We start from the raw sequence: 20,380 nt of genomic DNA, 5'->3' as shown, positions 1-20,380 counted from the left end.
TTTTTCGCTGTAAATAATGTGTACGCGGAACAATGAACAAAAAACAATAGAAAAAAACGATTTCTGTAAAACGATTTTTGATCTTTTTTTTTAAAAAAAAACTTGATGATCAAGAGAATGAAAATTATTTGTCAAATGTCTCAAGGGAGAGAACGAGATAAAACCAAGAATTTATTGTAAATTGTAAATAATTAAAACGTGGATCTTTTAGAACAGAAAACTTTTTGGAAAAACAGGCTTTCACACTATCATCGTGATTATGATGATTATTATTAAAAGTCATTACATTTTACATTTTTCTCTCTCCATCATCGTTGTTTTCAGCCAAAAAAAAAAGTGTTTTAGTCGAAGGAGTGAATGAATAAAATTATTTCATTCAATAAAAAGAAAGCATGGAATTTTTCTTTTTGCACCATTATTATACTGTTGAGTGTTTTCCGTGGTAGTATGTCATTCATGATTGTCGTCAGCATTTTTTTTTCGACGACGATATATAACGATATAACACAAAAATAATGATAATGATGAAGACGATGGTGACAAACAATGATGATGATGATGATCATTTTTTCATATATTCAAATTCCACAGTTTCTGACAAACCAGCCATCTTTTCTTCATCTTTATTTTTATGGTAGGAATTTTCTCAATTCTTTTCGAATAATAATAATAATTCCTATCAAAAAGAAAAAATTGGGGCAAATAAAGACGAAAAATTTGCATACAATTTTTCTGCTGTTTCGTTCGCGTTGGACGATGAGTGGGAAATGCTTTTTTTCATCGAGAAAACTCAAATGATAACGACAACAAACAAGGCTGCAAGAGAATACAATGGTTTTGTGTTTTGCTTTGTATTCTCTGGCAGCTTTGTTGTTCTGGAACCTGGTCCATCGTTATTCTTTTTTATTCAATTTAACATCATGATCAATAAATGCAGTGATGAATTCACAAAAATGGACAAGGCTGTCTCTCATTCATTTTCTCACTCAAATTATTGAATATTTTTATAAAATGGTGATATTTACAAAGTGTAAAATGTAAGAAAAAAATAATGAACCTACCTTATTCACGACCAAACATGTTCTTCGGCATTACGTTCCATGTCCAATTCTTTGTGATTATCGAATAATAACCATGACATTCGAGTTCAATCATCTTGCACAATTTTGTCACAAAAAAGTCACAAAACAATTACAAATCACAAACACAGAAAAAATCATATCATTAGATTTGTTTTGTTGAATCATTAAACTGTCGTTACAATTGTTGTATGTATCATGGTAATAATAGAATAGTGATGATAATGGAGATGAGCAATAGAAGCAGAACAATATTTATCATATGAATATCAATGTGCATCAAGTGGCATGACAAAATTTACATCGACATTTGAATCACAAGGTCATAAATTGAGATCAAATTCATCAATATCATCGATCATCGTCATCATTTGTTTTCATTTCATACATTGCATTGGTTAGACTGCTTAATTGTAGTGAATGTAATAAAGCACACATCTTCCGACCAATTTTGATTATTATTGCTTTATATTTGTTCGAAATTTAATGAAAAAAAAGAAAAATCATAAATTAATGCAATCGAATCAATCACTAACTTATTTTATCATCATTTTACGAGGCAATAACGAGTTCACAATAAAGAACAATGGAAAGTGGCGCGAAAAAAATTTGACATACAAATGAGTGAATAAAATAAATTGAACAACTTGTAGTACTCAATGTTCAACGTGTTTATACTATGCTTACTGGAGAAATTGTTGAGCCAAAACAATTACCAATTTTATACACGACAATCCAAAAAAAAACCTAGATTCCATAAAACTTCAAACGGTTCCAAATTTTTAAGGAAAGAATAAATTGTCGAACTATACTTGGGTGTGTGTGTGTGTGTAAACATATATCTCGATGGAATGAGGAATGGTGAACAAACACTTGAAGTTTGTTATTTTTTGTTTGAAAGTATCGTTTTTCCTTTCTTGGAATTTTTTATTTTATTTTTTGCTTCCTTTTTCCTTGAAAGAGTTTACTTGAAATTCTAGACAAGAATATTTCAAACGAAAAAATGGATTTGTTTGTCTGTTTTCAAAAAAGGCGAGAAAATTTCTTTTTAAAATAAAATCAACATTTTTTTATTGGCATCTTTTTTTGCAAAAAAAAAATTTAATCGATCAAACATTTTGTACATTTTTCAATGATAAATTAATGATGATGAAATGTATTCAATCATTGGCTAATACAAATTGGCCAACAACACATACATGTTTCATTTACAAATATACAATTCAAATCAAAGAGAATTTTGTTTGTTCGATTCAAATGCACAGAGAAAATCCAGATAGATGAATTGATTGAAATGTACAGAATTCATGATGTTGGGGATTGATAAATAAATAAATAAATGAATCAATTTTTTCTGTTTTTTTTTGTTTGCCAAATCAAATCAAATCAAAATTTTTTTCCTGATGATGTATGTGTGGAATTTGAATTTATGATTTACATATTTTGTTCGTTCAACATCTTCTTCTTTATTTACATTTTTTTGTTTGAAAATAAATTCATGTGACAATGTCATCATCATTGGATCGCAGTGTAAGTAATGTAAATGCATCACGATCGGGCAATTTTGATTTGATTTTTTCGTTTCTTCGAGAAAATACTGTGTATCATCATTTCAATTGAATTGTAGCAGCAATAGTTGCATGATGCTGTTGACAAGAGCCAAGACAAAAGCTTCGCAAGTTTTTTTCACATTCTTTTCAATGACAAATTCAAGATGCTGAAGCTTATCCGTTTCAAATTCGGACAGAAAAATCAAATTTCGGGCTCACTTTCTATGTTATTGGATGGAATCCCAATGGAGAATCACCCCAATCGATGTAAAGGATGTTTTGTTCAAAGAAAACAAAAATCGAAATTGGTAAAAGTCAATTCGATTTTTGGTTTTCAATATCGTGTAAGCTTCGTTTATAATATGATGATCCACTTTTTTTGCATAAATATGATTAAAATTGCTAGTCATGTTTGAAATGCAATTGAATTGATTTCTTTTTCTTGCACCCGACATTCGATTTAGATGATTAGCCCACAAAAATCTAGGCCAAAACAATAATCATGATAATCAAACGTTATCATCACGTTATACACATTGGACGATTACCGATCGATGAAGATGATGATGGTTGGTTATTATGAAACGAAAGATTCATATAATGGCCATTTCTGATCATTTGTCACGTACGAAACAATATTGTTTTTCTTTTTTCGAAGCCGATTGATTGAGAGAATCATTTAAACGAAACCACAAGTCGACCGAATGAATGAATTAAATCACTGAAGATGATGATGATGATGATGATGATGATGATTGGATTTGGATTTGTTTTTTTCATTTTATCTATCTATGTATAAATTGATCAGAAAAATAGAAAAAGAAAGAAAGAAAATTATCAAAATGGCTGAATAATGATAATTATCATTATTATTCCCAAATGACATCTTTCGGGAACTAACCTGGAATGGAAATAATCATCAAATCTTTGTTAAGAATTTCAGAATAATGATGATGGTTGATATCGAAATGACCCAATGATTGACAGTGGTAGTATTAGTTGAAGAACAAATGGGTGAATTATGTTCATAATCATCACAATTGATTTGTTGATTTTGTTGTTGTGTATTCCATTCCATTGAACGTGCATCGCGAATTTTGTCATATGTTTCTTGGTCACATTTACGTTGCATTACGGTAAATATACAACGTTGTAATGACCAATGACCACAACAATATTGACGACGATAAACACGTGATTCTTTGCGATAACCTTTAATTATAGCTTGTGTTAACGATTGATGGTATGATTGATTACACCAGGATATTTCATTATGTATTGCCATTATACAATCAACAGCACCATGAACTTTTGATGACGATGATGTTGATTGTGTTATTTGATTATGATTCATTGGAGGCTGATGTAATGATGATATCGATGAATTTGAAGTCTGATAATAACGTGATGATATCGTACGGGTTGGATACGCAGCTGTTCGTGATGATAATCCGCGTAAACGATGTGATTTCGATGAAGATGAAGATGATGATGCTGATGATGATGACGATGATGAATAAGGCAACGATGAGCAATATGGTGATATTATCAACAAAAACAATAACGACGATAATATTGCCATGTTGGACAATGACTGTTTTATTAGTCGTAATCTTACCATTCTCGTTTAAATTTTTTTTTTCAAAAATGCAAATTTTTCGGTAATTTCACATGATTTTGGTGATTGGGTTTCTTTCTTGTTTCAGAATACAACTTTCATGCGATAGAATATGGCCATTTTTATCAATAACTATGGTAAATGATTAAAACACTCTTCTTCGAGGAAACCAAATATTATGACACACGTAACGGTGATTCCAATTTTCGTTGATTTGCTCGGTTTGCCCGGTTGTTTCAAATAGGCTAGGGAAAAAACGAAATAAAAAAAAGAAATTTGAATTTATGGTAAAAAGGCAGATTTCTAAATGTGATGTGTCGAGCAAAGAGAATTTTGAGCTATAGAAAATGTTTTTTTCAATCTTTTCTCCTTTGTTAGCATCATTTTCGGTTAATAATTTATACAAACAAAACAAAAACAACAACAGTAATGCCCGAACAAACGGTTATGGCGTTTGGAATAATAATAATAACCGAATATATAGAGAGTGTTATAAATTAACGAAAAAAATGTGCATTCAGGGAATCCGATCCGACTTCTATATGTCTGGAATATTATTTTATTGGATCCATTTTTAGCAAACAAAAAAACATCGATCTGGATCGAAGCGGAATTGTATCAATCTAAAAGTGGCAAAAGAAAAAAGTGAATTTTGTTTACTTTTCTCAATATGAAAGCCAAAAAAAAAAATGTTTTAATTAGTTTTTCATCATCATCATAATGGTCATCATCATCAAGAAGTCGGGCAAATTCTTCATCAGACAAAAAAGAGGAACCAGAAAAAAATGAAAATCTAAAAAAAAAATTCTTGTTGTTGTACCAAAGAAAAGTATTGTTCATTTGTTTGTCATTTGTATGTCATTTATACAACAGCAGCAGCAGCAGCAGTAGCAGCACTTTTGATGATGATGAGATGCATTAAAAAACTTTTTTCTTTTCCATTTCACCCGTGTTTGAAAAAATACACTTTATTTTTCAAAGCTTACACAACCAACACCATAATTGTAACCGTTTACATAGCCATTGCACTTCATTCATCGACATGGCATGTATAGATGGAAATTATTTCGACACAAAAAAGAACAATGAACAAACATCATGATCACTATCACCATCATTATAGTGATGATGATGCCTTAATTCAATTATTACATACTTGTTCAATGAAAAACAACAACAAATCTTATTCTTCAACACAATGAATCTCATGGTGGTTATTTTTTTTTCAGGACACAGAAAAAAATGATGATTCCTTCTGTCGTTTTTGTTGTTCTTGTTGTTGTCGTTTTTGGTTGTTTTTGAAGAAATTAAATTTCCAACAGCAGAATGTTTGTCTCTCTTCAAATGATGATGGCGATAGCGAAACATAACCAAATACTTCTTTCTGGATCTGGTTGATCCCGCGCACAACAATGAAGATAACAAAAAGTTTTTCTCTTCGTCGTCATTGAAATGTTTTTTTTGTTTTCTTACAACATGTGACAAAGTTTCTGAATCTAGAGAAAATTGTTGAGAAAATGTTTTAATAGCCTTAGAGCTAAGACTAAGGAAATAGAAAATAAGAATCCAGAATGAAACAGAAAGACAGAAATTTCAAGTCGCACTTTTTTTCAGACAAAAAAAGTTTAGATGGATAGAGATTTGAGTGTTTTAACTTTAAAATCCACTGCTGAGGCTGCTGCTATGTGTTTAATTAAAATTAATTCATATTATCGAATGATTCTCGTCAAAAACAAAACAGAACGGCTAAGTCTATTCGATTCTATGTCTGATGTATATCACACTCGTAATTCGTTGGTAACAATAACACTAAGTGATAAGAATTTCGAATTCTTTTTTATCAGCAAGAAGTTTCACTGAGCAAAAAAAAGAGATTAAAGCGAAAGAATTATAAATAATTCATATTTCGATGCGAAAGAATCGACAGATTCATCTTGCTTTTATGAGGAAAATGTTTCCGAACAATAAACGAAACTTTTCCTGGTGAAACCAAAAAATTACAGAAAGTTTTTAAAAGATAAAAAAAGCTGCTGATATTCTCAATTTGTGTAATTTATTGCTTGTGGATCACACATATGGCTGGCTGTGAAAAAATGAAAAATATATTCTCACCACGAATCGATTAGAGACATTCATTCGACCAAGAAAATAGCTTGAAGCAAAACACACACATACACTGGATAAGAGGAAAAACTTGGTGAAAACAAATAATCAATTACGACAACGAAAGAAACTCGACAAAACAAAGGAATTAAACAAAAATGAATGAGAAATTGAAATGCAATACTTTCTGTCAAATCGTTTCCTTCGTCTTGCGTGTGTGTGTGTGTTACAGAATTTGGTCAACTGTGACGATTGTGTGGTCAATGTTTCGTTGTTTTTTGCTTTCGATTTGCCACATAAATGGATTCAACAAACAATTTGGAAATGTCAAATTGAAATTGACCACCACTAGTGAAAAACAAGCGAAACGTTTTTGTTTTTGTTTTTTTTTTTTGGAAAACACACAGTCCTTGGGGACAATCATTGATTTGTTTGAAATTTGTTTCTTATTCGATTTTAGCAATCTAGAATCTCGATCACTGGTAATTCAATTCGATTAAAAATTTATGATGATGACGACGATTAGAAAACATTGTAATAGGAAATTACCGAGGAAAAATTCTCTGCTTTTTTTTGTTACGAATAATTTTTCATAAGATGTTTGCCGCTCTATGGTGTGATGATCATTGCTGCAACAAATGCATCGAATCGATCGATTGATTTAGTTTTTAATTGAAAATGATGGTTCAGTTTCGTCTTTTTCAAGTTTTGCCGCTTGTGAATCACTTGAATAAATAGCTATAAATCTTGCGAGAAAACAGTAAACAAAAAACGAAACGAATAGAAAAATATTATTATGTTCAACAAACAAAACAAAACAAAAACGGGCGATGATCATTTGTGCAAACACACAAACACCAAAACGTGCACACGAATGTGTTTGAAATGTATCCAGGAAAAAACAAAATCAAAATCGAGAGATTAGTCACATAAACACATTATTATCATCATCATCATCATTCACTAAAATAAACTCACAATGGATTTGTCATTTGGCTTTTTGTTTTGTTCTGGTTTTACACAGTGTAACAAAATAGATAATCATCAGTATTGTAATTTGTCTGATTCATTTGGCTGAGAAATGTTTCGCATTTCATTTTTTTTAATTAAAAACGTGAACATTGAAAAACAAATGAACTGTTGGCACGATGATTGAATCCTTTTGAATGGAAATGGTCGAGATTTTCCTTCAAAACTTAAAAATCAACAAGCTAATCAAAATGTTTGTCACTGTGTGAATGCGTGTGTCCAAATCAAATGGTCGACACTATACTAACTAGACTGGTTGATTTTTTTCCCGTTTTAATATTGGAATGTATTCAGCAGAGATATATACCATCTTTCGAAAAAAAAACAGGAACAGAATCGAACAGACGTCATTCAAACAAACAAACAAAAAAATTCGAGTTTGCTCCATTCACCGATGCGCTTGTGTTATGATTCTCAGAATGGTCCGAATTTTTTCTGTTATTTAAAGTTCCGTATAGTTGATTACTATCGTCATCGTCGTTGTTGTTTGGTATGAAAAATAAAGAATAATTCAAAAATGTTTTTCTCTCCTTGCTGAATTAGATTATGAATTAACGCCAGGATTTATTGCCAGTTAATACTGCCAAATCAATCCAATAAACGCCATACAATCATTCAATGATGGAGAGGAAAGAATTAAAACCAACACTTTTTCGTGGTTAATCGACCAATTAACAAGAAAAACGAAATGAAACAAAATGAAACGAAATTCTCATTTCGAACATGGATGTTTTTCGCGGTTAGCGGTTAATCTCTTAACGAAATTTTTTTCTTGGTAGTTTCGCAGGAAAGCCCCAAGTCTTCCCGCTAGCTAGGCATATATGTTATTACATCCCACAACATTATCGTGTGTAACTAACTTAAACAAAGCAGAAAGAAAAAAAAATCTAATTAAATTTAATTGAGCTCATCATCAGGATACTATCATCGTCATAGTCACTTTGTATACTAGCCAGTCAACTATAATCGGTTGTAGCATGTAATGGAATGTAGTAAAATAATGTCAGACGGGCTTAAACAACAAAAAAAAAGAAAAAACAAAATTGAAACTAAAAAAAATTGGGAGCCTCGTTTCTTTTGGGTTAATTCTTTTTATCTTTTTTTTCCGGAGAGAAAAAGAAAAATAGAGGATACAGAGGTGATTATAAATACCCTATATTTTCTATTCAATCATCACATATATTCGATGAATTGGCGTAATTTAATTCATTTAACAACATGGCTATCGATGATAATCCCCATTTGAGATTAAAGAAAAAGACATCATTATAAACAACAGCAATGATGGTGTGAAATTATTCATCTTTTTTTTTGTCTGAAAATTTGAAAATTGTGTCGCCAACACACACACACACAGAATTGTTACAATGAAGAAATTATGAATCTCGCCAAAGAGAATTATGATTATGAATGAATTCGAGCAGTTTATTTTTTTTTTTTTTTTGTTTCGTAAATAACATATTTCACTCTACTCGATAATGCAAACATTCTCTCTTTCTGGCTGTCAAGATACTTGGTTCTTTTTTCAAAGCAACAGTTGACATGAATCTCTGGCATTTGAATCTTAAGAACCACTTTGCACACACAAATCATCATCGAAGGATGATCATGTTGATCATTGTAAAAAACAAAAATTGAAATCCGATTTCGTGATGTCTAAACAACATCGCTTGATGATGATCTACTGTCTCGGATTTCGTCATCATCATCATCATCTTTTTTTTTTCTCAAGCAAATCATCTCGTTTTCATGAATATAAATTCAAGAAAATGTTTTCTGGTGGCTTTACTGATGTTTGTTTGTAATGGAATTCAATCAACGAAAAATGTTATCACCACCAGGAAATGTTATTCAATGATTAAAACGATATTTTCTTTCATGAAATTGATCGACAGATTTCGATTCTCGTTGAATCTGAAGATGATGATGTGATGCCAGACCTCTTGTGTGTTTTCTCTGTTTGTTTTGTTTGTTTATACCATGTAAATCATAACGAAAAAACTTTTTGCGAAAAACAAATTCATCGAATCGATTGATTGATACATAGACACGACGGAGCACTCGACGTTCATTGACAGGATAAAAAACAAACAATTTTCAATATTTTGGCCAATGTGGACCGATTGAAAAAATTCAAGATTGTGTTCGCCACCAGCAGCAATAGTAATAACTAAATAGATTGATTGATGAAAAATATAAACAATCGAAACGAGAGTTGGTTATAGCTGGCTCTAAAAACTAAAAATAAAATTGGTTTCTTCGAAAATAACCTTGATGACGGGGAAACTTTCTTTCGGTTGGTTCCTGTTCCATCAAGAATGGTTTTTCTTGTTTTCTTCTTTCGAAATGGTTATATTCGATAACAATCATAAAATCATGATGATGGAAAAATGATTTTGTTTCGTTCTGAATTTTGCATCAATAAGCAAAAAAACCTTTTGAATATAATGGATTTCTTTTTATTCCCAATCCACATGATCATCATGATCACCGTCAAAACCAGATTTTACAGTTGGGACTATTTTGGGACCACAAACAAATCCTTCAGCAACAATAAAATCGATTCACATACACCACACACACACAATGACCATAATAAATCTGTTTGATTGATTTAAGCGGATAGATTTGATCAATATGAAAATTCAAAATTTTTACTGGCGCCAGTAATGCCACCTATTGACTGATAATAGAACAATTTGGAACCATTTTTTCGTCTCATTCAAGTTTCAAATGACCATGAGAGATTTTCATCATCACCACTACCCCCTCATCAATCAAAAAACCTGGGCAAAACTATTTCCGGCCATCTAAAATTTCAATGATCATTTACAACCAACGCAAATAATCATCATTATTATTTTCATGGTTATCAACCCTCGGATTCGATTATTCGATTGTAATGTGAGAAAAACCTACGCTGAACGTAAAAAACGTACATTTTCTATATTTGGACGATAGAAATAATTCGAAAAGCTCGAAACTAATCGATAATTGTCATTCATAAAATGGATGGGTTACACACTCAACAATATTTCGACGACTACCAGAAATAAAAACATCAGCTGAGTTTTATTATTGCTATTTCTTCCTATCTACACCAAAATCAAGATCCTCATCATTATTATACAGACATGCACACACACACACACGCAAACATTTTTTGACTGAATGACAATGAATGAAAAATCAGTGAAACGTAGCGCGATGTAATCAACTCTAACCGTTCATCACCATTGTGGATGATAATCATCGCTGAAAATTTATTCAAATTAGAATTACAATTGTGTTACATACAGGTGAAAACAATGAAAAAAAAGAAGAAATGGGAGAGAATTTACTTACTTTGTCCATTTGTCTTCATGAGAAGAAAACGAAGCTTTTTTCGAAACATTGTCGAAACCAAGACACGATAGAATCAAAATTCATCCATAGATCGAAATAGATGGCGTAACATTTTTATGTTCAAAAAAGCGTTGGCGACTTTCAATTCCAAAATGGAATCGCGTTCAATTTTTCTGATTTTGCATTTAAAAAATACGATCGGCCTTCGTAAATGGTGGACATACGGATGGAGGATTGGCGCGATAAAATTCCAAAAAAACTGATCAACACATCGGACAGACATTCGAATTAATTCTTCTTTTCTGGATAAACTAATTTTCGATTTGTATGTGGGCAACAATTTTGGTCAGACAGCAAAAACGCAACATTTGTCGTCGTCAACAGTAATATATCATTATTAATGACAAAAAAATTGATGAATTTTAAATTTATAAAGGTGGAGACACAAATGCCGAAAAAAGGTAAATATTGCAACAGAAAGAGACAAACGCCTGAACACGCATGTCAGCTTCAAATAACGAAATGAAAAAAAGAGTTTCGAACATTTCATTTTCATTATTTTCATTATTAGTTTGCTGATGATGATTGTCGAGGGCAAACAGCGGCAGCATCAATCTGCTTGGTACATTTGTTCATCACTGTTTTTATTGCATTGAAATTCGTAAATTTTCAATGATTACTTTATTCTGTTAATTTCAATTTCAATTAAAAAAAAATTGAAACTGACACATTCGATTATCATCGTCATCATTATTTGTCGAATCAAATTAATTATCATCGTTTGAATCAACCATTATCAATCGATTCATCATCGATCGATAAACCATCATCATCATCATCAAACAGACAAAATCTACAAAGGCAGATGTTTACATTCAACTAGTTGTTGTGTATTTGTGTGTCTGTGTTAACCCATAATTCTTGATTAAAATTTCAATTTCGAAAAGAGATAAAACACTATTTTCATCATCTGTTCATTGTTCAATTAAATGTCCGCCAGTCAATCAAAGTGTGATAGTTGGACCTTAGAAAACAACAACAATTGGCTTTGAATCATGTGCACCTGCTACTATTGCTGCTGATACATCTTTTGTTCCCTTTTTGTCTGTACGTGGAGAACACATTGACTTTTGTGTTTGAATCATTTATCTCTTTATATCATCTGGTGGCCAGGTCAACAAAGATTTTTCAATCAAAATTTTTCTTCATAATTGCACACATACATCACACAATGGCTGAACGTGAATCACATGATCGTTCCTATTCATCATCAGTTGATACATCATCATTGGGTTCAAATCGAAATAAAGTTGTGACGAAAAAAACAACTACCGTCGTTCCTGTAAGTTTGAAAAATGATTCAACTAGTTTCGAGATTCAAATCAATAATTTTTTTGATTTTTTGCTGAAAATTTTTCGGTAAAAAATCCACATTGCTGTGTGATATTTACCATACTTGGCATAACTCATAAACACATACACACACACACCAAGAGAAAGACATTGCTCAATCCTATTTACTTTTCCTTTCTCTTTCTCGTTCATCAATTCAATTTTGTGTCCAAACAACATTGTTTGTTGATGAAGATGCAATAATGTCCATTTATGGCTTGATGAACAAAAAAAAACTTGAAATTCAATTGCAACATCCACATCCAACACACAATTGCGTGTGTGTTTGTGGATGTGGTGAAGACAATGATGTTTTTTTTGAAAATTATAGTGATAGTGATATAGTAATTTATTTCAATTAGCCCAACTCATACACACACACATTTTAATTTTAAATTTTTTTTTTCATTTTTTTTTGTTTTTTCAATCGAAAAGTATGACATAAATTCCGGTGTAGTACCACCACCCGGTACCCAGGAAGAATGGACAACAACCAAACGACGAATAAATCATAAAACAAAACAAGTGGAAACACGTGTACAACGACAGATCATAATGGAAGATGGCAAAGTGATTGCCGATAGTGGACCACAAGTAACAACCAAAACAACTGAAGATCAAAAATCTGATGAACAAGAAGATACTAAACATCGTATGCTTGGTGATTCAGATGTGCCGGAAAAATATCGAAAAGATATTGGTAATCAAGTGATAGCCGAGAAAACTGTCACTCATAATGTAACAAAAGAAGCAAAAGAAGAAAATTATCAATATCACGATGAAAGTCTTCGGGAATTAGATGGCCCGGATATTCATCGACGTGCGGTTGAAGATCCAAATAAATTGATTTCAATTGAGAATGAAATTCCTGCCATACCACGTGGAAAACTTGTACATTTCTCGGCAAAAGGACGAAAAACAAATGATCGTGATGAAATCCTTGAAGTATCAAGACTTGGTAAAGATGGATTGCTCAATACGGAAACAACACAAACACAATATCATGAAGAATATGAAGATGATGAATTACCGGAACAACAAGCAGAACGTATGATTGAAAGTGATAATCATACCACCCATCAACGACAACTTGAATACAATCATCATGGCCATCACAATGATGATCATCGATCGATACGCACAAATAGTTCATTGAGCATGTCAAAAGATCGTAAATCTTCATCGAAAAAGTAATGTTTTCTTTCATTTGCTAATAACAAATTTATTGGTAAAATTTTCTTTTTCAAATAGAAACAAAAACCACCACCATCATCATCATACAGGTGATGATGATATAATTGAAACATCTGAAGTATATCGATTGTCGGATAAAATGCGTTCATTAAAAAGTTCTGGAAGCAATAAAAAATCAGGGAGGCCTCATTACACGACAATAACAAAAACAACTAGAAAAGATGATGCATCTACACAGGCATCAATGTCAGATTGTGATTGTGATCATCATGGATCAACATCATTACGATCATCATTCAATGTGGATGATAATGATTGTTTTATTGATAATAAACCCAAATATTATTATCAAGGTGATGTCGATGATAAAGGATTTATACAGGCACGGGTGAAAACATCAAAATTCGCCACAGAAAATGATCGCGTTGTTGAGGATAAAACATTCGAAGAAGATTTTGAACGGTCTTTCCGTAATGATGCAGAAAAATTTGACGTAAAACGTGATTTTGATCGATTCCGTGAAAAAACGGCTGAACATACAAAGGTAAGTGTTCTGTTCAACGTTTAATCGCTCGTTTCTTAATGATAAAAAATTTGCAGAGTATTCGAGATCGAGCTGTATCGCCAATGCTGCCACCATCTGGTCCACCATCCACCGAATTTATTCATAGACCAATAATGGAATCAAGTCCACCAAGCCAACCGACGGTGGGACGTTCACGATCATTTTATAATCATCAGATTGAACAATTGGATAAATCATCATCCACACATCGAACTTATGATCATCAACCATCCGCTTTTGATGATCGTTATTCAAGTTTACCCAAAGATTCTTATGGCAGCACTTATCGAGTTTCAAGTCCAATAGGTGATAACTGGAACAGCAGCAGACAACATCATTCGACTAGAGACCATCATCATCGTTATGATAGTCGCCGCACCACTACAACTGAAGGACGATCACCATCGTATGGTCATCATCAATCACGAGCAGCTGATTTTCCAGATTTTGCTCCGTTATCCAGTCCGTATGAGATTAAATCGCTTACAGCAGGTCGATGAAAAAAAAATTGTCATAATAACAACAACATAACGATAAAAGATGGCCCTACATATAGTTATGGGCAAATTAACAATTGAAAGTTGGCAAAATGAAATGAATGAATTTGAATTGATTGGTTATCCCTATCCCTATTTTAATAATTTTTATATTTATATAACACACACACACACAATGGATTGTAACTTGATTTGCATACGGAACAAAAGAATTAACTTTTCACTCAGTGGTCTTTTCATTGACCACAATGAAATGAGTGTGATTGAATTGAGACTAACTTTTTGTACACGACAATTAAAATTTTATTATTTTGCAAATAAATTATTGATGATTGATTGTTGATACATGCATAGATTTAAACACAAATGGAAATAATCAAACAAATGAATCAAGTGAATGGTGTTTTAAGGCGATGGAAATCTTGTGCCAATTCGTTAAGTTGTTCCTGTTGTGGATGATGATGATGATGATGATGATCATTATTCAAATCAACAGATACGGTTGCTGCAGATGCTGCTGAATGCATCACCTTAAGTCTTTTAAATGCTTTTTCCCAATCTGGTGATGATAATGGCATTGATTGATCTTTATTAGTATTATTTTGATGATGATTCAATGATAATGGTGGTGAATATGGTTTCGATGGTGATGTAGAATACATTCGTTTTTTCATCAATGATGTACGCATTGGTGATGGTGATGATTGTACCGTTTGACAAATATTGGCCATTGATGATGATGGGGATGACGATGAAAATGATGAATTACAACGACTATAATATGATGATGAACTGCTACCACCAGCGTTACCACCACTGCCCATTATCATCATTATTCCCATATCGCTCAACATTGATATGTTATTCGATTGTTGATTTTGATTATTCGACTGATGATTGATAGATGAATGATTGTTTTTTACCGTTCCAGCCATCGATGTAGTCGATGTAAATGTTGTCATCGAACGTTCTAAAATGATTCAAAATAAGAAAGAGATTCAAATGAAAAAATGAATCTTACGATTGATTTGTGTTTCCGATGGCATATAAATGGCTTGTGAACTATGACGACCACCAGGTGTGCTATTTTGATTGTTTATTGACATTGGGATAGCCACCGATGTTGATGATGATTCCAGTGTTCGATCAGTGTTCATCATCATCATTGATGTTGTTTGTGGTTGACAATCTGAATATCGATCTCGAACATCCATAGGATCATCATCTGAACTATCGGTTGTTGTTTCATTCATTGAGGATTCATAATTTAATGATTTATTCATTACAAACAAATCTTCACTGCTAGCTGACAATGATCGCTGTATCGAAGCGAGTAGAACTTCTTTCCTTAGATCACTATTACTACGCTTAGTAAATGTTTGATTCAATTTAACATCCGGTTCAATGAATCCTTCTTCAGTCGATTTTAATTTTGTCGAAAATGGCCCGTTTGAAATGCATGATGATGATGCAGATGACGAACCATTAGCACTCAGAAGCATCAATTTCTTTTTCGTAATTAAAGCTAAATCACAATTACTACTTGTAGGAATATTTTCTCGTAATGTTCCTAATGTATTTGGCTGTTGTTGTTGTTGTCCTGTTGCCACGAATGAATGCATTGAATATCGTCGATGTCTTATCGGTAACGATGATATGTGATTAGTAAGAAGCGATGTTGATGAATCAATGGCTAATGGTGAAATGGGTGATTTTTTCGTGGTTAAATTTGTCAAAGATTTCGAAGAATCTTTTGGTTGATTGGATGTTTCAAATTCGAAAAACATGATTGAAGTGTGCGTATTGAATAATGAATACTATTATCACAATTGAAAATATTGACTTATTTTATTTTTTTAAAACATTATTCCCTCTAATATTAACGAATTGCTAACTCGAAACAATGATCAACATTTTTATTATATTGAAATTAAATCGATTGTGATGATTTTTCATGAATGACAGAAGCTGCGCAGCTGGTTTTTTTTGTGTTTACACAGACAATTTTTTTCATGATGAGCGATTTGATTTGGGGTAGCTCATATATGACATGTCATTTAAATTTTCAAAATTTCAATTTTTTTTCTTTTTTCTGTATTTACAAATGAATCATTTAAATCAATTTTCTCAAATCAACAATTGCCATGATTTTATGCATGTGTGTGTGTGTGTGTAATTATTAATTTTGGTTAATGTGATATGAACAAAATTTGCCAAATTTGTTGTTTCACATGGGAATTTATTTTGAAATTATGTACGCTGCTGTCGGAGTAATTTTCGAATGTTTGATCGGAATTTCCGATAAAATTTGCGGGATAATCTATTAATTACCACCGAGAACATGACCACGTCCACCCCAATTATGGCCAGATGATGATGTAGATGAATCATTTGAAGCCGTATTGCGTTGGCTACGAATCGAAGATGCGGTCGGAAACGAAAGAAAACCAGTGGATCGTAATGGTGTGTAATTGGGTAGAAATCGATAAAGAATAGCCGGTGTTGTTATCAATTCACCACCTTGATCTCTTGGATAGACGTATTTAACGTAATAATATAGATGACCGGTTAGGATGCCCAAAATTTCAAAGAAACCTCTAAAATTGAAATTTTTTTTTGAAAAAATTATCACGTTTTTCATCAAAACACACTTACCCTCCACCAAGAATCATATTGAATCCAAGCAAAACCCAAGGCAAAAATTGTGCCTTGAATCTGGTGCCAAACCAGAACGAGACAATCATTTCTTTATTCAGCTGACACCAAACATACAGGACACTCAATATTAATGGATCCATTAATAGAAAGATATTCATGAATACGGCCATCAACTATGTTTGGTGTGAAATTGGAAATTTCTTCAAATATACAAATAAAAATCTGCAAAAAAACTTACAACCAAAGCTGACCAATTAAATATGAGCATAAAAAGATAATCGGCTGGTTTGCCCACAAATTCATTTGTTTCAAGATTTTTCGAATATTGATAAAGAAAATATAGATTGATTAGATAATGAAATCCAGTACCAGGACCAATTGGGTAGTAAAATGTTCCGGTAAATGGCCGCCATAACTATATTTAAAAAAGATACATGAAATGAGATTTGAATAAAATGTGACATGATCATCACATACCTCTAAACGCCATAAAGCATCTTTAGTCATGAACATGTGGTATGGATTTAAAAGGCCAATTCGACCTAAAACAGGCATTGCAATCGAAAGGCCAAACCAATATCTTGTGATGATAGGAATCGACATGAACCATTGTTTAATTTCGGCCATGATTTCTGGATGAAATTTTATTTATTCCAACAAAAACAAAACGATTATGATGTGTATAAACTGATGAAAAATAGGACTGTTTAACTGTTGGAAAGAAAATCTTGTAAAATAAATAAAATTTATGTTTAATCACGTAACACAATATTTACCAAAAACGAAACACCACATAGACAAACAACAAATGCACAGAACCAAGATAGGATTCTCTATTTTATAAGATTTCTATAATCTATAAAGTTTTTTAAAACAAAAAAAAAATCTTTCACCACCGATGCAATGCAACATCATCATTCATTTGCTACAATCATCATGAATGATAAAGCCAATATATAATCAAAAGTTTGTTATGAGTCGAATCACATGATTCACACACACCGTTCATGAATGACATGTCAATATGATTTTATTTTAAATTTTAAATCCTTTTATTATTATTATTATTTAAATTTTCACTGTTTCAATTTTGAAAATTAAAGCAAAGAAAAGATAATGGCAAAGCTGAACTAGGAAATTTTGGAATTTTGAATTAGTGTCTTATCGGTGTGGAATTGAATTTTTTTTCGTGTGATACAAGTGATAACAAATGTGTAAGAATGTTGTGTGTAATTCTGACCGTTTCAACTGTGAATGGTTGTGTGCGGAATTGTTTTGAAAAGAAGTAATTATCAAGATTGGTCAGTTGGAAAAACTGGTTTCACTGTTTTTAAAGCTGACCACAATTAGCAATGGTCACTTTCTTGGATGGTTTACCCGATTGTGAGCCATAGCTTTCCACCTTTTTTACAATATCCATTCCTTCGACAACCGAACCAAAAACAACGTGTTTGCCATCCAACCAGGTAGTCTTTACGGTTGTAATGAAAAACTGTGAACCATTGGTGTTTGGACCTGAATCAGAGGAGTGGTTCAATTAGTTTAGTAAAATGTGATAAAAAGCAATTCAAACATTCATGACATACCGGCATTTGCCATGGACATGATACCAGGTCCGGTGTGTTGAAGTGTGAAATTTTCATCGGCAAATTTGTTACCATAGATGGATTTACCACCAGTACCATTATGGTTAGTGAAATCACCGCCTTGGATCATAAAATTGGGTATGATACGATGAAATGAGGATGATTTAAAACCAAATCCTTTTTCACCAGTGCAAAGTGCACGGAAATTTTCCGCTGTTTTGGGCACAACATCACTACGGAGCTAATAATAAATAATAAAATGAAATGAAAATAAAATCAAAAAGTTGAAATTTTTACTAAAAATAAATTTTTTTTTTCATTTCAAATGAAAAACACCCATTGGCTAGAAGCGCCATCTATCGACAACCAATGCCTGTCAATCAATCGATATGACAGAAAAGAGAAAAAAACTGGCTACAACGTTGCTGAAGCCAAAGAGAACAAGACAGCGTGAACACGACATGGCATCATCATTTAATGGTTGAGATTTAGAAAATCTCAAATCGCACACCTCGCCGGTTATGCTGCTTATCACGTCATGACAAGCAAGCAACCGATGATATATAGAGCTATAATTTCTTCGTTTTCGAGAAACAATCTCCGAGAAAAAAATAAGCTTAGTGAATAATAATCAAAATAATTCGAAAGAATTAGGAATGCAACTTTTTACATTAAAAAATAGGTTAACATGGATTGGGGATAGGTTAATATATGGAATTCAAGTCAATTTATGAAAACAAAAAAAAATCTAAAGAAATGACAAAAAGTGAAACATACCTCAATGACAATACGACCCAATGGTTGATTATCGGCAGCAATATCGAAAAAAACACGAGGAAGTGCCATTTTAGATTGTGATTGATTAGCGTTATTAGTCGTTGAAGAAAACTGTCGAACGAAACAATGTCCAATTAATGAATTGAATTTCGAATGATTAACGATTGAATCGGGCAATCTGGTTGTCGTTATAAAAGAAAATGTCGATCCTTTTCGTTGTTGCAATAACGATTCAGACGATAGTAATGGCGATCGAGAATAAAAGCAACGTCTTATAACTGCAGCAGAAGAGCCACCACTAACTAGTAATGGCTGACGTAGTGGTACATTTTGATGAAACGAAATGTTCCGATGATGATTGTGAAATGATCGAATTTGATTATGGTATCTAGCAGTATTAGCCGTAGTGGCCATTGTAGCACTTATTATATCGTTATGTATACATTTACGATTCGACATTAATGAACGACGACCGGCTAATGCAGCTGCCATCTATCGATATCGGATCAAAAATATTGAAAAAATATAATTATCAATCATTGATCATTGATTTTCGAATCAAACACAAATAAATGAATTCAGAATAAAAGATAACAAAAATTATTGTTGCGGTTATAATGCTGATAATCTTAATTAGTTATTGAGCAAACTTCGAATCTCTATATATAGAGAGAAATGGAGAAACACAACACCAACCTATCGGACAATCAAACAATCAATTCCATTTTAAATCCAAATGGAAATCTACAAGGAACTTTGAAAATCTTTTCACAACATTAAACTTACCATTTAGTTAGATCTGATAACAAGATTAGAAAAATGTTCAAGAAATAAAAGAAAAGCAAACAGATAACTTTTAGCCAAAGTGAAATTATTATTTCCTTCAATGATGATTCTCTTCACACAACATAACATAACACATGTGTTATAATCCTGTTGTGTCAATGAACGCATGCGTCAATGGAAACATTAAATTTTCGCCAAATC

The 20,380-nt window shown here is 32.2% G+C and overlaps 5 protein-coding genes across 14 annotated transcripts; 1 reads left to right on the top strand and 4 right to left on the bottom strand.

The window, feature by feature from the left end:
- Positions 1-2,120: 2,120 nt before the first annotated feature.
- Positions 2,121-11,109, bottom strand: LOC124496939 (uncharacterized). 9 transcript variants are annotated; one of them, XR_012832320.1, is made up of 4 exons: positions 6,900-7,624; positions 3,531-4,492; positions 3,103-3,418; positions 2,121-2,250 (listed from the first exon to the last, which is right to left on the bottom strand). XR_012832320.1 is itself a non-coding variant. In XM_047060509.2 (4 exons), the coding sequence occupies exon 3, from the start codon at positions 4,248-4,250 to the stop codon at positions 3,549-3,551; it is 702 nt and encodes a 233-aa protein (XP_046916465.2). In that variant the 5' UTR covers positions 4,251-4,492; positions 6,900-7,096; positions 10,725-11,109; the 3' UTR covers positions 2,121-3,418; positions 3,531-3,548. The 9 variants fall into 9 exon arrangements, 8 of the variants coding, with proteins under 8 accessions (XP_046916465.2, XP_046916467.2, XP_046916468.2 ...); XM_047060509.2 differs by adding an exon at positions 10,725-11,109 and having other exon boundaries at positions 2,121-3,418; positions 6,900-7,096; XM_047060511.2 differs by having other exon boundaries at positions 2,121-3,418; positions 6,900-7,096; positions 7,329-7,624.
- A 165-nt stretch (positions 11,110-11,274) lies between these two features.
- On the top strand, positions 11,275-14,694 carry LOC124496935 (uncharacterized). The gene is made up of 4 exons (XM_047060505.2): positions 11,275-12,066; positions 12,552-13,306; positions 13,368-13,854; positions 13,911-14,694. The coding sequence occupies exons 1-4, from the start codon at positions 11,956-11,958 to the stop codon at positions 14,373-14,375; spliced, it is 1,818 nt and encodes a 605-aa protein (XP_046916461.1). The 5' UTR covers positions 11,275-11,955; the 3' UTR covers positions 14,376-14,694.
- On the bottom strand, positions 14,652-16,332 carry LOC124496936 (uncharacterized). The gene is made up of 2 exons (XM_047060506.2): positions 15,394-16,332; positions 14,652-15,342 (listed from the first exon to the last, which is right to left on the bottom strand). The coding sequence occupies exons 1-2, from the start codon at positions 16,157-16,159 to the stop codon at positions 14,762-14,764; spliced, it is 1,347 nt and encodes a 448-aa protein (XP_046916462.1). The 5' UTR covers positions 16,160-16,332; the 3' UTR covers positions 14,652-14,761.
- A 96-nt stretch (positions 16,333-16,428) lies between these two features.
- Der-1 (derlin 1) lies at positions 16,429-17,970 on the bottom strand. Of its 2 annotated transcripts, none has more exons than XM_047060508.2 (5): positions 17,807-17,970; positions 17,508-17,741; positions 17,269-17,445; positions 17,028-17,203; positions 16,429-16,969 (listed from the first exon to the last, which is right to left on the bottom strand). In XM_047060508.2, exons 2-5 carry the CDS (start codon positions 17,655-17,657, stop codon positions 16,696-16,698), a joined length of 777 nt encoding a protein of 258 aa, XP_046916464.1. In that variant the 5' UTR covers positions 17,658-17,741; positions 17,807-17,970; the 3' UTR covers positions 16,429-16,695. The 2 variants fall into 2 exon arrangements, with proteins under 2 accessions (XP_046916464.1, XP_075588660.1); XM_075732545.1 differs by having other exon boundaries at positions 17,508-17,757; positions 17,807-17,963.
- Positions 17,971-18,058: 88 nt separating this feature from the next.
- Positions 18,059-20,334, bottom strand: LOC124496937 (peptidyl-prolyl cis-trans isomerase). The gene is made up of 4 exons (XM_047060507.2): positions 20,180-20,334; positions 19,394-19,885; positions 18,617-18,857; positions 18,059-18,545 (listed from the first exon to the last, which is right to left on the bottom strand). The coding sequence occupies exons 1-4, from the start codon at positions 20,180-20,182 to the stop codon at positions 18,361-18,363; spliced, it is 921 nt and encodes a 306-aa protein (XP_046916463.1). The 5' UTR covers positions 20,183-20,334; the 3' UTR covers positions 18,059-18,360.
- Between the last annotated feature and the right edge of the window lie 46 nt (positions 20,335-20,380).

Source organism: Dermatophagoides farinae, chromosome 7, assembly GCF_024713945.1.
Source record: "Dermatophagoides farinae isolate YC_2012a chromosome 7, ASM2471394v1, whole genome shotgun sequence".
Classification (NCBI taxonomy): domain Eukaryota; kingdom Metazoa; phylum Arthropoda; class Arachnida; order Sarcoptiformes; family Pyroglyphidae; genus Dermatophagoides; species Dermatophagoides farinae.
Note: the sequence above shows the minus strand (reverse complement) of the source record. Positions and strands in the feature narration are given on the sequence as shown.